The sequence below is a fragment of the Heterodontus francisci genome, chromosome 20 (genome assembly GCF_036365525.1).
Source record: "Heterodontus francisci isolate sHetFra1 chromosome 20, sHetFra1.hap1, whole genome shotgun sequence".
Classification (NCBI taxonomy): domain Eukaryota; kingdom Metazoa; phylum Chordata; class Chondrichthyes; order Heterodontiformes; family Heterodontidae; genus Heterodontus; species Heterodontus francisci.
Genome location: NC_090390.1, coordinates 61,614,611 through 61,629,927, shown reverse-complemented (window position 1 = coordinate 61,629,927; position 15,317 = coordinate 61,614,611). Strand labels below are relative to the sequence as shown.

At 44.4% G+C, this 15,317-nt stretch overlaps 1 protein-coding gene across 6 annotated transcripts in view; it reads right to left on the bottom strand.

The window, feature by feature from the left end:
* The window catches only part of vti1a (vesicle transport through interaction with t-SNAREs 1A), a 428,909-nt gene that overhangs the window by 396,504 nt on the left and 17,088 nt on the right, over nucleotides 1-15,317 (bottom strand). For all 6 annotated transcript variants that reach the window (XM_068052913.1, XM_068052915.1, XM_068052911.1 and 3 more), the window contains exon 2: nucleotides 11,402-11,460. In XM_068052913.1, coding sequence (XP_067909014.1) covers nucleotides 11,402-11,460 — 59 coding nt within the window. The remainder of the gene's footprint in view (nucleotides 1-11,401; nucleotides 11,461-15,317) is intronic.

The following is a 15,317-nucleotide window of genomic DNA, read 5'->3' as shown; positions in this document are numbered from 1 at the left end:
ATGTGTCCTTGGGGATCCTGACATCTGCCATGCGGCTCACATGGCCAAGCCATCTCAAGCATCGCTGGCTCAGTAGGGTGTATATGCTGGGGATGTTGGCCGTCTCGAGGAACTCTGCGTTGGAGATACGGTCCTGCCACCTGATGCCAAGGATTCTCCGGAGGACACAGGCTTGATACACTCGGACTTTTGTGTTCAGAGTCAGTGTGCCATTTTCCCACACCCTCTTGGCCAGTCTGGACATAGCAGTGGATGCCTTTCCCATGCGCTTGTTGATTTCTGCATCGAGAGACAGGTTACTGGTGATAGTTGAGCCTAGGTAGGTGAACTCTTGAACCACTTCCAGAGCGTGGTCGCCAATCTTGATGGATGGAGCATTTCTGACGTTCTGTCCCATGATGTTCCTTTTCTTGAGGCTGATGATTAGGCCAAATTTGTTGCAGGCAGCCGCAATCCTGTCGATGAGTCTCTGCAGACACTCTTCTGTGCGGGATGTTAATGCAGCATCGTCAGCAAAGAGGAGGTCCCTGATGAGGACGTTCCATACTTTGGTCTTCGCTCTTAGACGGGCAAGGTCGAACAACCTGCCATCTGATCCTGTGTGGAGGAAAATTCCTTCTTCTGAAGACTTGAACCGCATGTGAGAGTAGCAGGGAGAAGAAGATCCCAAACAGTGTAGGTGCAAGAACACAGACCTGTTTCATGCCACTCAGGATAGGAAAGGGGTCTGATGAGGCGCCACTATGTTGAATTGTGCCTTTCATATTGTCATGGAATGAGGTGATGATACTTAGTAGCTTTGGTGGACATCCAATCTTTGCTAGTAGTCTGAAGAGACCACGTCTGCTGACGAGGTCAAAGGCTTTGGTGAGATCAATGAAAGCAATGTAGAGGGGCATCTGTTGTTCTTGGCATTTCTCCTGTAGCTGGCGAAGGGAGAATAGCATGTCAATGGTGGATCTCTCTGCTCGAAAGCCACACTGTGCCTCAGGGTAGACACGCTCAGCCAGCTTCTGGAGCCTGTTTAAAGCGACTCGAGCGAAGACTTTCCCCACTATGCTGAGCAGGGCGATTCCATGGTAGTTGTTGCAGTCACTGCAGTCACCCTTGTTCTTATAGAGAGTGATGATATTGGCATCGCGCATGTCCTGTGGTACTGCTCCCTCATCCCAGCACAGGCAAAGCACTTCGTAGAGTGCTGAAAGTATAGCAGGCTTGGCACTCTTGATTATTTCGGGGTAATGCCGTCCTTCCCAGGGGCTTTTCCCCTGGCTAGAGAATCAATGGCATCATTGAGTTCCGATTTTGTTGGCTGTTTGTCCAGCTCATCCATGACTGGCAGAGACTGGGCTGCATTGAGGGCGGTATCAGTGACAACATTTTCCCTGGAGTACAGTTCTACGTAGTGCTCCACCCAGCGGTCCATTTGCTTGTGTTGGCCAGTGATTGTGTCAGCTGATTGAAACTTGAGGCAGGCGATCTTTCTGATGGCTGGTCCAAAAGCTCTCTTAATGCCATCATACATTCCTCTGATGTTTTCGGTATCGGAGGCCAGCTGAATACGACTGCATAGGTGTTGCCTGTAGTCATTTGCGCAGCACCGGCTGTTCTTTGTGCAGCGCTTCTGGCTGCTTTAAGTGCTAAGGATATTAACTCACTGGGGCCTTTCTTGCAGTTCAACAGTGTAATCCCCTGTAGGAGTGTTTTGAAGGGCTTTTTCAAGTGAACTTAGAAACTTATGTAACAGCTGTGGATAAGAAATTCTGTTAGTGTTGATGCACGGGCGGCCCTTCTGCTTGGAATGATGCAGCTTCTTTGGTTTGAGCCTAACTTTGCTGCACACCAGGGAGTGGTCGGTGTCACAGTCCGCTCTGTGGAAGCTGCGTGTGATTTGAAAGCTATTTAAAGAGGCTCGCCTTGTGACGATGAGGTCCAGCTGGTGCCAACAACATGATCTTGGGTGCCTCCAAGAAACCTGGTGACAGGGTTTAGTATGAAAGAACGAGTTGGTCATGCAGAAGTTATGAGAGGTGCACAACTCAAGCAGTCTCTGTCCATTCTCATTCATCCTTCCAATGCCATAGCGCCCAAGGCAGGAGGGCCATGAGTCATGGTCGGCCCCAACCCTGGCATTAAAGTCCCCCAGCAGGAACAGATGTTCAGTATTGGGGATGCTACTAATGATATTATAGAGTTCCTTGCAGAACTGGTCTTTAACTTTAGGTGGGGAGCAGAGTGTTGGAGCATAGATGCTGAGTAGGTGTACTGGACCAGAGGCGGTGAGCAGTCGGATGGACAGTATGTGTTCCGAGCCATTTGAGGGTGGCTCTATCATGCTGAGCAAGGAGTTTCTGATGGCGAAGTCCACTCCATGTTGTCTTGGCTCTTCAGGATCCCTACCCTGCCAGAAGAAGGTGTAGTCTTGCTCTCTTAAGAGATCCGCTTGCAGGGAGGCGTGTCTCTTGAAGTGCTGCAATGTCCACATTGAGTCTACTGAGCTCGTTGTTAATGATGGCGGTCTTCTGAGAGAGTCATTGATTTGTGTAGGGTCTTCCGACAGGCCAGGACACATAGTTCTGACGTTCCAGCTTGCAAAACGAAGGGCTGGTACCTTCTTTCCTTGTTTTGTCGTGCTGTTTGGTGCGGTGTTACAGTCCACTTGTCGGGCAGTGACCCTGAGCTCCAAGCACCCATTGAAGCAGGTGGACTGTGGCAGGACAGAACCTTACTGACCGGGGGCTGCCTGGTTTGAGGCGGGCGGTAGCTGTCCAGTGAGATGCGATGACCTCTCCCACCGACAAAGGCAACCTGTGGCGCCCGATCTCTACGCCAATTGAGCTGGGCTTATAACCCGTAACTGCTGCCTTCCGTGTTGTTTTGGTCGCTGTGAGGCGACTATGGAGTGACTTCTCCATGGCGCATGCCTGGGCGGAGGTTGCGAGTTACCCAAGCGTCAAAACCCCCCTCTCAGCCTTCCTGGGGAGGGGGGTCCAAAGGAGTGCAGAGCATGACGTTTGGCACCGGTATGGCTGCAGGAACTGCCGGAAACATGCCGAAAGGTGACACATGACTGCCTTCGGGGTTCCGCTCTGGATTTTCTGTTAGGGTTTACTCCCTTAGCCTTGGTCTCTCCCGAGACGCCCACAATGCAGTGGGGTTGTTAGAGTCCTGCTCAGGGATAGGTGGATGCCGGCGGCAGGAGGTGGAGGGAATGGGGTGCGAGGGAGGAGCTGAGAAGGGGTATCTATGGTGTTACGATAACGTCCCCCACATATAGAGGCTCGGTCTTGTCGGCTGCCAGACCTTTGAAGATCTTGGAGATCAAGATTGGCAGCTTGATTTTCCAGCCTCCCTTGATGCTGATCCCCTGACTGTGGCGGTTCATAACAGTGGTGCATCGTTAGAGCAGAAGGTACACAGAGACAATTATTGGAAGGAAAGATCAATTGAACATGTAAGAGAGGGAAGCAGAGAAGAAAATGGATGACAGATATAATGGACTGGATGCAGCTGAACTATGTAGAAGTGTAAGGACAGCACAGGACAGACAGAGGTGGAGATCCATGACAGTCAACCTTCTGGGTAGAAGATGACGCCAACGAATGAACACAGTTTGTCAAACACCTTAAGATTGTGCTTCCTGTACCCAAGTCTAAATCATCGATACACACCAAGAACAAAAGTAAACCCAACACTGACTATTGGGGTTCACCACTTCTAGCCTTTCTCCAATCCGATCAATATCCAAACACTGTTTTTCTGTCCAACACTAAATTTTGTTTCATGATACTACATTACCTCATACCAGACACCTGAATTTTAACAAGCCTCATCAAATGGATTTCAAAAATCCATATACATCTCCCACTATATGGTGCATTATTAGTCAGGCATCGCCTTTGCAATTCTGCATTCGGAATCCCTCACTGTAGCAAGGATATAGCTAAGTTAGGAAAGGTGCAAACAAGAGGGGAGGTGTCAGAGGATTGGAGAGTAGCAAATTTGACACCCTTATTCAAGAAAGGGTGTAAGGACAGTCGTAGCAACTACAGGCCAGTTAGTTTAACATCAGTGGTGTGTAATATTTTAGAAAGAATAACCAGGGACAAAAAAATCAGACACTTGGAGAGGTGTGGTTAATTTAGGATAGCCAGCACAGATTTGTAAAAGGCAGAACATGCTTGACTAATCTAACAGAATTTTTTGATGATATAACAGAGAAGGTTGATGAAGGGAATGTGGTGGATGTTGTTTATATGGATTTTTGGAAAGCGTTTGATCACATAAAAGGCTGGTTAACAAAACTGAGGCTCATGGGATAGGATGGTCAGTGTTCAACTGGATAAAAAAAATTGGCTTAAGGACAGAAAACAGTGAGTCGCAGTTGCTTTTCAGACTGGAGGATGGTGGACAGTTGTGTTCCCCAAGGGTCAGTGGTGGGACCATTGCTTTTTTTTTACGATATATAAATGACTTGGATCTTGGAATACAGAGTAGAGTCTCAAAATATGCTGATGACACCAAATTTGGAGGTGCGGCAAACAGTGAGGATAATATGAACTGAAGGCCTGCTACCCGACCAAACGACGTGTCGGGTTCAGGTCGAGGAGTCCGGGTTGTGCTCGGGTAGGGTCGGACACACACGGCAAGTGCTCTGCCGGTAAGTATTAAAATGAAAAAAAAACTTAGCTGAGCTGGGAGTCCGGGACGAAACTGAGCCTGCGCAGTGAGCAAGTGACGTCACTATGACATCATCACGCATATGCTGCAGCTTTGTGGAGCTTCCCAGTTGGAAGGTAAGTGAAGAGATAGTCGGGTCGGGCTCAGGGCGAAATTGGAGGGACTCGGGTCGGGCTTGGGTCCGCTGTGGATCGGTCTGTTCGGGTCGGGTTCTTTTTCCCTGACCTGAGCAGGCCTTTAATATGAACCGCCTGCAACAGGACGTAGATAAGCTAGCAGAATGGGCAGACAGGTGGTAGATGTAATTTAATACTGACAAGTGCGAGGTGATGCATTTTGGCAGAAGGAATATGGAGAGGCAATATATGCTTAATGGCACAGTTCTAAAGAGTGTGCAGGAACAGAGGGACCTGCATGTACATCAATCTTTGAAGGTGGCAGGACATATCCAAAGAATGGTTAGTAAAGCATATAGGATCTTGGACTTCATAAATAGCGGCATTGAGTACAAATGCAGGGAGGTTATGCTCATCCTTTATAAAGCTCTGGTTAGGCTCTGCCTGGAGTACTGCATCCAGTTCTGGTCACATTTCAGAAAGGATGTGAGGGTCCTTGAGAGGGTGCAGAGGAGATTTACCAGAATGGTTCCAGGGATGGAGGATTTTAGTTACAAGGTTAGGTTGGAAAAGCTGAGTTTATTCTCCTTAGAACAAAGGAGATTGAGGGGAGATTTAATAGAATGTACAAGGTTATGACAGGCTTAGGTAAGTTAGACAAGGAAAAATTGTTCTCATTAACAAATGGTACAAGGACTAGGGGACACAGATGGAAAGTTTTGGGAAAAAGATGCAGGGGGAAAATGAGGAAGCACTTTTTTGTGCAGCAGTTGGGAATGACCTGGAACTCGCTGCCTGCAAGGGTGGTGGAAGTGAAGACAATCAATGACTTCAAGAGGAAGTTGGATGGCCACCTGAGAGAAATAGACTTGAGGGGCTACAGGGATTGAGCCAGGGAGTGGGACTGACAGCATAGCTCTGTGAAGAGCTGGCAAGGACTCGATGGGCCGTGGCCTCCTTCTGTGCCGTAAATGACTCCTTGACTCTGTTTTAAGGGCAAATAAAACATGAAAAAATTAAAACTGGAGAAATGGGTACTTAATTTCCCATCCTTAGGTAACACAAAGAGCATGAAACTAGTCATTTGTAGTGATGCTTTGCATGCTAATCTTCCTGATGGGTATTCGAGGTTTCGTAATATTTCTTGTGGGTGAAAATGGGAGATGTCCTTTAGCTTGGGAAGCTAAAGGATCGAGCAGGGAAGTAGAACTGACTGGAGAGCTTCATGGACTCGATGGGCCAAATGGTCTCCTTCTGTGCTGTAAATGACTCTATCAGAGCTACTGAAATGACTCAGGGACCAGAGAATAAATAATTATGGATTAAATCACATTATTGGTACTCTTGATGAGAAGATTGAGAGGGGAAATAACAGAGGTATTTAAATAAAAATGGGTAATTATGTTGAGGATAAGTCAGGAATATTTGATTTAGTATCGGAGAGCAGAGCAAGGGGATAGAACAAAAAAGGGGTAGATTCAGAAAGGACATAAGAAACCATTAATTCACTGGTTTTTAGAACACCTTTACAAAAGGAGGTTTTAGGGACAAGCTTAGATCTCTTCAAGATCAAATTAGAAAAGAAATGCACCACTGGTAAGAACTGTTATGACAACAGGAGGAAGACTAGATGAAGTTATGATCTTTTCCATTCTTGATATTTTCTGTTCTTCTATACCTAGTGCTTCATTTATTTTTTGCTGCCAATTCTGTCCATTAATACGGTGAGGTGCAGTCCAGTTGCACTGCTGCCCTGTAGGCTTGGAGATGAAAAGGTCAGCCAATCCATATCTGTACCTAAAATGGAGCATCCAGTCTAAATACCACCTGCAGGAGTGGGTTATGCTTATTGCAGGCAGCACCCTATAGTTGGAAAGAATCATAGAAAAAAATCCTCCCAAGGGGAGCAATGGTGCATTTGATGTCACTGGCATTACTTTGGCAACTACTATGTTCATTTTTTAACAAAGTGCTGTGTAAATAGGAAAGTTGCTGTAAACAGTAAGCTTTAGTCACTGCTGTACAGAAATGTTGTACAATATAAATGGGGATATGACAGTATGTGGCCTCTGATTTAAAATGTCATTGTGGCAATGAAACAAGAACAGTGGCGCAATGACATTGAATACTTAGTTAAAACAGGAGGAGGGGGTTTAAAAAGGTGGTTAAGAAATATAGTTTCCATAATATTCCTAACTACGATGCTCCTTTATGCAACATTTTATATCTTCAGCATCATTGAACACAGTGGGATGATAAGCCAGGTTGGAATCCTTCTGGCAGGTGCCTGATTCTTAACTATGGCAGAGTGACAAATCACATGGCTTTCTTTTTAATAAAGGAGTAAAATAGGTTGAAGAGACACTTTTAGCTCACAGTTTGGCTGATGAAATGGAAAATATAATCAATACCAAAAAAACCCTAAAAATATAAAACTATCTTGAGGCACATCTTTAAAATATTTAAAATCAGAGCTCGCTTTTCATAAAAAGAGCACCATCGGGTTTATATTTTGTAAATACACGTGTACTTCATCAACCTCATTATGTAGAGGATCAGTCAGGAATATTTGATTTGGTATAGGACAGCTGAGCAAGGGGATATAACAAAGTGCTAATAAGGGGCAGATTCAGAAAGGGCATAGAAACCATTAATTCACTGTTTTGTGGAACAGTTTTACCAAAGGAGGTAATACGGACAAGCTTAGATCTCTTCAAGATCAAGTTAGACACCTATCTTGAAAAGAAATGCACCACTGGTAAGAACTGTTATGACAACAGGAGGAAGACTAGATGAAGCTATGATCTTTTCCAGCCTTGATATTTTATCAAATCATTGTACATCAGAAATGAGTCCATAATCTGCTATTCTACATCGACACACTTGCTTACAAGAACTAGTAGCAACATAAGTTCTCATAAAATCCATTAGGCAGTTTTCAGAGAACATACTATAAGGCGGCAGATTCTTTACATTAAAATTACCCCTCATCCCCCACCCAACCACACACACTTACATAAAATCTGGAACACATTAAGGTATCAAAATTTCCTATGGGATAGAATTCCAGTTAGTTCGAAACAGCGACTGCACTGAAAGCAACTATTTTGTAGCAAGAAAAAAATAGCTTAGAAAGGAGCTGATGTATTGATAAACAGTCCCTACTTTCTGCCTCTTTACCTTTATTTCATTAAGAGACACAGAGAGTTGCAGGTTACTTTTGTTTAAAAAGGGAGCAATGGATAGACCAAATAATTACAGGCCAGTCAGTCTAACCTTGATCATGGGCAAATTATTGGAACCAATTCTGAGAGACAGGATAAACTGTTACTTAAAAAGTCATGGATTAAATCAAGGATAGTCAGTATGGATGTGTTACGGGAAGGTTGTGTCTGACTAATGACTGAGTTTTTTGAGGAAGTAACACAGAGGATTGATGAGGTTAGTGCAGTTGATGTGGTCTATGTGGATTTTAGCAAGGCTTTTGACAAGGTTCCACATGACAGACTGGTTAAAAAAAAAAGCCCATGGGATCCAAGGGAATGTAGCAAGCTTGTTACAAAATTGGTTCAGTGGCAGGAAACAAAGGGTAATTGTTGATGGGTGCTTTTGCAACTGGAATGCTGTTTACAGTGGGGTTCCGCAGGGTTCAGTAATAGGGTCCTCTGCTTTTTATGGCATATTAACGAGCTGGATGCAAATGTTTGCAGACGACACAAAAATTAGCCACGTGTTTGATAATGAGGAGGATGTCTGTAGACTGCAGGAAGATATCAATGGACTGGTCAGGTGGACAGAGAAGTGCCAATGGAATTTAGCCCAGAGAAATGTGAGGTGATGCATTTGGGGAGGTCAAACAAGGCAAAGGAATACATGACTAATGGGAGGATACCAAGAAGTAAAGAGGAAGTGAGGGACCTTGGAGTGCATGCCCACAGATCCCTGAAGGTAGCAGGACAGGTCAATAAAGGTGGTTAAGAAGGCATATTGAATCCTTTATTAGTCGAGGCATAGAATATAAAAGCAGGAAGGTTGTACTGGAACTATATAAAAACATTAGTTAGGCCACAACTTGAGTAGTGCGTGCAGTGGATGTAATTGCACTAGAGAGGGTACAGAGGAGATTTACAAGGATGTTGCCAGGACCAGAAAATTGCAGCTATGAGGAAAGAATAGATAGGCTGGGGTTGTTTTCCTTGAACAGGGGAGGCTGAAGGAAGATTTGATTGAGATGTACAGAATTGTGAGGGACCTGGATAGAGTGGATGGGAAGGGTCTATTTGTATTAGCAGAGAGGTCAGTAACTAGGGGGCATGGATTTCAAGTGATTGGTAGAAGGATTAGAGGGGAGATGAGGAAAAACTTTTCTACCCAGAGGGTGGTGGGGGTCTGGAACTCACTGCTTGAAACAGTAGATGAGGCAGAAACCCTCAACTCATTTAAAAGGTGCCTGGATGTACACCAGAAATGCCGTAACCTTCAGGGCTATAGACCAAATGCTGGAAAGGCAGATTAGGCTGGGTGGCTTTTTTTTTTTACAACCAGCACAGAAACAATGGGCCAAGTGGCCTCTTTCTGTGCTGTAAACTTTATATTATTCAATAGAATGCAATACAGGAGAGTCTTCCAATGGCACAATTTATGTTATGCATGGATTTAGTAACAGTAGGTTTGCATCCTTCTCCAATGGAACTAGCTGCTAATATTTTTAAAAAGCACACTTCAATCGCCACTAACACTTACTTGCAGGCCTCCTGAATGTGCTCTGCTTTCTCTTGGTTTGTTCCTCAACTTTAAGTTCCTCTATCATTCCCCTACTCCATCCCTCTCATTCTCTTCATTTATCTTTTCAACATTTTAAAGGGCTCCTGTAACTAGCAGCTTATGAATAGGAACATAAACGGCAATGTTGCAAAGGCATTTCATGCATCACAGCATTATTATATTTACACCCATCCTACTTCCATGTTATTTTGAAGTGGTTCAAATAAAATAGAGGAGAATTACATAAAATCAGAACTGAACAAGAAAATGGGAGCAGGTTATAGGCTATACAGCCCCTTGAGCCTGCTCCGTCATTCAGTAAGATCATGGCTGATCTTCTACCTCAACTCCAGTTTCCCATACAATCCTCATATCCTTTGATTAAAATAACATAAGACCATACGAATTAGGAGCAGAAGTAGGCCATTCAGCCCGTCGAGCCTGCTCTGCCATTCAATACGATCATGGCTGATCTGTTTCTGTCTCGAATTCCACACTCCCATCTACCCCCAATAATCTTTAATTCCCTTGCCCAACAAGAATCTATCTACCTCCGCCTTAAAAATATTCAATGACCCCCGCCTCCACCACCTTCTGAGGCAGACAATTCCTAAGTGGCACAACTCAAGAGAAAAAATTTCTCCTCGTCTCGACCTCTTTTAGGGGTGCCCCGTAGCTCTGGACTCACCCACAAGAGGAAACTTCCTCTCCACATTCACCCTGTCAAGGCCGTTCCGGATCTTGTATACTTCAATCAAGTTTCCCCCCACTCTTCTAAACTCCAGTGAAAACAAGCTCAGTCTGTCCAATCTCTTGTCATAAGACAACCACCCTTGGCACAAAACACATAACCAACTTCCAAATTATGCATTCTGTGCCACTCTAGCAGCTATTTTCTGTAATTTGTTTCTACTGCTGTGCTATGTTTGCATTAACAATGTAATGCTGAAAATAGAGATATGCTGTCGAAGCTTTTCGTCTTGCACTCATCAGGACGCAGCAATATTCAAGTTCTGTACCACTAAATGACTATTTAACAAAGTAAGTTAATTTTCTCCATATGCTATTTTAGTGCACCAGTTAATGAATTTGCATAAATTGTTGCAGCTCTTTGAAACTTTAAATAGGTTAACAACTACATTCAAATAGCACAAACAGGAACTTGCGAATGTGTTAACCTGTTTACTAAACACAGTGCCAAGGAAATGAAACAGACCAATTAACCACACGATTCTGGTTTTTAGCACCGAAGATGGCCCAACAAAATTCAGTGAGCTTACAAACCATCTGAAACAACAATCTGGCTTTTGTGCTTGGATCAATATTAAAGACAAACTACTACGGCAGTGATTAAAATTCTCCACGTTCAGTCATTTATTTATTTATTATTTAGAGATACAGCACCGAAACAGGCCCTTCGGCCCACCGAGTCTGTGCCGACCATCAACCACCCATTTATACTAATCCTACACTAATCCCATATTCCTACCACATCCCCACCTTTCCTATATTCCCCTACCTATACTAGGGGCAATTTACAATGGCCAATTTACCTATCAACCTGCAAGTCTTTTGGCTGTGGGAGGAAACCAGAGCACCTGGCGAAAACCCATGCAGACACAGGGAGAACTTGCAAACTCCGCACAGGCAGTACCCAGAATTGAACCCGGGTCGCTGGAGCTGTGAGGCTGCGGTGCTAACCTTTATAATTTTACTGTGACTATTTTAATAAAATTATCTGACATTTTTCACTCTTGATTCAAATTCAAGTAGCAATTCTTCATATGGAACTAATGAACATAAAATGTACAATACTTTCAAATACCAAGTACAGTTCTTACCAGTTCCCGAGCTTCTTCCATCTGCTTTTCCACATTTGCAACCATACATTTCTTGTCATCTGGAGAATAAACAAATGACACATTGCACTAATTTTTCAAACTGATTAATACAAGATATTTAGATGGCAATGGTTGAAAACTGTCACCTATTTTAACATTGAAATTTGATATATGGAGGATAGCAAATGGGTAACTGCGGAATATCATTTCATCCCTGAAATTATAAATAGAAATTGTTGTTGCAAATAAAGATAACATTATTTGCAACTGGCTATAAGAACAGTTGTTATATGCTCCATTTAAAAAATTATTTCTTTTGAATTAAAAACTGAGAAAAGTGTAGCTATTAAGGATACGTGAAGAGTATAATCTCAGACTATTCATTCCATAATTATCTGCTCAGTCTCGAGTCACTTAAGCAGCAATACCACAAATGAAATATAAAGGCATAAACTACAATGGGCCATCATATATTTTGATTACACTATATAGGTCATGAAAATAAGGTTAGATTCATGATGCAAACTAATTGGAATTAAAGTGATGCACAGATTCAGAGTCCTGTAATGACACAGCAAAACTAATTTTACAATGCCATCTTTCATAGCAATGATACATTTCCAAGTAACAATATAGAAAATATTTCATGATTGCAATCATTTGTAGTACAAGTAGGTTTTAAGAATAGCAGAAAATAGCGAACAAGTATTATGGGTAAGAGAAGTTAGTTTGAGCTGGTAGTCAGTCACGTCTTCTAGCAAGTGATTGCTTGCTGCATTTGAAATAACCTAGTTTACGTGCAGCCCCACCAGCAGTCCTTAAAGGGACAAAAGCAAAATAGTGTAGATGCTGGAAATCGGAAATAAAAACAGAAAATACCGGAAATACTCAGAAGGCCAGGCAGTATCTGTGACGAGAGAAACAGAGTTAACGTTTCAGGTCGATGACTGGTCTGGAAAAAGTTAGAGATGCAACAGGTTTTTAGCAAGTATAGAGGGAAGGAAGGAACAAAATGGAACGTCTGTGATTGGATGGAAGGCAGGAGTGATTAAATGGCAAAAAGGATGATGGTGCAAGGTAAAGGGGGTGGTAATGGGACAAGTAGAGGAACAAAAGATGGGACTAGGGGAGGCGTAAATAGCAATAGCAGAAACATTACTAACAGGTTCACTAATGTCCTTTAAGGAAGGAAAACTGCCATCCCAATCTGGTCTGGCCTACATGTGACTCCAGACCCACAGCAATGGAGTTGACTTTTAAATGTCCTAGCAAGCCACTCAGTTGTATCAAAACTGCTACAAAGTGTAAGAAAGGGAATGAAACTGGATGGACCACCCAGCATCGACCTAAGCACTGGAAACAACAGCAGCAAACCCAGACCTGTTGACCCAGCAAAGTCCTCCTTACTAACATCTGGGGGCTTGTGCCAAAATTGGGAGAGCTGGCCCACAGACTAGTCAAGCAACAGCCTGACATAGTAACACTTAAAGAAAATGTCCCTGACACCACCATCACCATTCCTGGGAATGTCATGTCCCATTGGGCAGTACAGATCCACCAGAAGTGGCAGCACAGTGGTATATAGTTGGGAGGGAGTTGCCCTGGGAGTCCTCAACATTGGCTCCGGACCCCATGAAGTCTCATGCATCTGGTCAAACATGGGCAAGGAAACCTCCTGCTGATTACCATCTACCACCCCTTCCTCAGCTGAAGCATCAGTGCTTCTCCATGTTTAACACCAAATGGAAGAAGCACTGAATGCAGCAAGGGTACAGAATGTACTTTGAGTGGGGGACTTCAATGTCATCACCTTGAGTGGCTCAATAGCACCACTACTGATCAAGCCCTAAAGGACATAGCTGCTGGACTGGGTCTGTGGCAGGTGGTGAGGGAACCAACAAGAGGGGAAAACCTACATGACCTCGTCCTCACCAATCTACCTGTCACAGATGCATCTGTCCATGACCATATTAGTTGGAGTGACCACTACACAGTCCTTGCGGAGACGAAGTCCTGTCTTCACACTGGGGGTACCCACCACCATGTTGTGTGGCACTACCACCATGCTAAGTGGGATAGATATCAACAGATCCAGCAACTCAAAACTGGGCATCCACAAGGCACTGTGGGCCATCAGCAGCAGCAGAATTGTCTTCAACCAAAATCTGTAACCTCGTGGTTTGGCATATCCCCCACTCTACCAATACCATCAAGCTGTGGGACCAAACCTGGTTCAATGAAGAGTGCAGGAGGGCATGCCAGGAGCAGCACCAGGCATATCTAAAAATGAGATGTTAACCTGGTGAACCTACAACACAGGACTACTTGCATGCCAAACACCGGAAGAAGCACTGAATAGACAGGGCTAAGCGATCCCACAGCCAGCCAACTGATCAGATCTGAGCTCTGTAGTTTTGTCACATCCAGCCGCGAATGGTGGTGGACAATTAAACAACTAACAGGAGGTGACGGCTCCACAAATATCCCCATCCTCAATGATGGGGGAGCCCAGTACATCAGTGCAAAGGACAAGGCTGAAGCATTTGCATCCATCTTCAGCCAGAAGTGCCAAGATCCATCTCGACCTCCTCCTGAAGTCCTCAGTATCACAGATGCCTATCTTCAGCCAATCCAATTCACTCCATGTGATATCAAGAAACGGCTGAAGGCACTGGATACTGCAAAGGATATGGGCCTGACAACATTCCGGCAATAGTACTGAAGACTTGTGTTCCAGAACTAGCTGCGCTCCAAGCTGTTACAGTACAGCTACAACACTGCCATCCACCTGGCAATGTGGAAAGTTTTTTTTTATTCATTCATGGGATGTGGGAGTTGCTGGCCAGGCCAGCATATATTGCCCATCCCTAATTGCCCTTGAGAAGGTGGTGGTGAGCTGCCTTCTTGAACCGCTGCAGTCCATGTGGGGTAGGTATACCCACAGTGCTGTTTGGAAGGGAGTTCCAGGATTTTGACCCAGCAACTGTGAAGGAACGGCAATATAGTTCCAAGTCAGGATGGTGTACGACTTGGAGGGGAACTTGCAGGTGGTGGTGTTCCCATGGAGTGGGAAAATGTGTGGCCAAAAATGTCCTGTACACAAAAAACAGGATAAATCCAACCCAGACTATTACCGCCCAATCAATCTACTCTGGATCATCTGTAAAGTGATGGAAGGGGTCACCCACAGTGCTATCAAGCGGCACTTGCTCAGCAATAACCTGCTCACTGACGCTCTGTTTGGTTTTCACCAGGGCCACTCAGCTCCTGACCTCATTAAAGACCTTGTCTAAACATGGACAAAAGTGTTAAACTCCAAAGGCACAGTGAGAGCGTCCTCTCGACATCAAGGCAGCATTTGACCGAGTATGGTATCAAGGAGCTCTGGCAAAATGGGAGTCAATGGGAATCAGGGGGAAAACTCTCTGCTGGTTGGAGTCATACCGAGGATAAAGGATGATATTTGCAGTTGTTGGAAGTCAATCATCTCAGACCCAGAACATCACTGCAGGAGTTCCTCAGGGCAGTGTCCTAGGCCCAACCAACTTCAGCTGCTTCATCATTAACCTACCCTCCATCATAAAGGTCAGAAGTGGGGATGTTCACTGAAGATTGCACAATGTTCAGCACCATTTGCGATTCCTCAGATACTGACGCAGCCCACGTCCAGATGCAGCAAGACCTGGACAATATCCAGGCTTGGGCTGATAAGTAGCAAGTAACATTTGTCATAAAGTCATAGAATTGTACAGCATAGAAACTGGCCCTTCGGCCCACCGCGTCCATGATGCCTATCTATACTAATCCCACCTGCCTGCATTCATTCCATATCCCTCTATGCCTTACTCATTCAAGTACCTGCCCAGATGCCTCTTAAATGTTGCTATTGTTCCTGCCTCCACCACCTCCTCAGGCA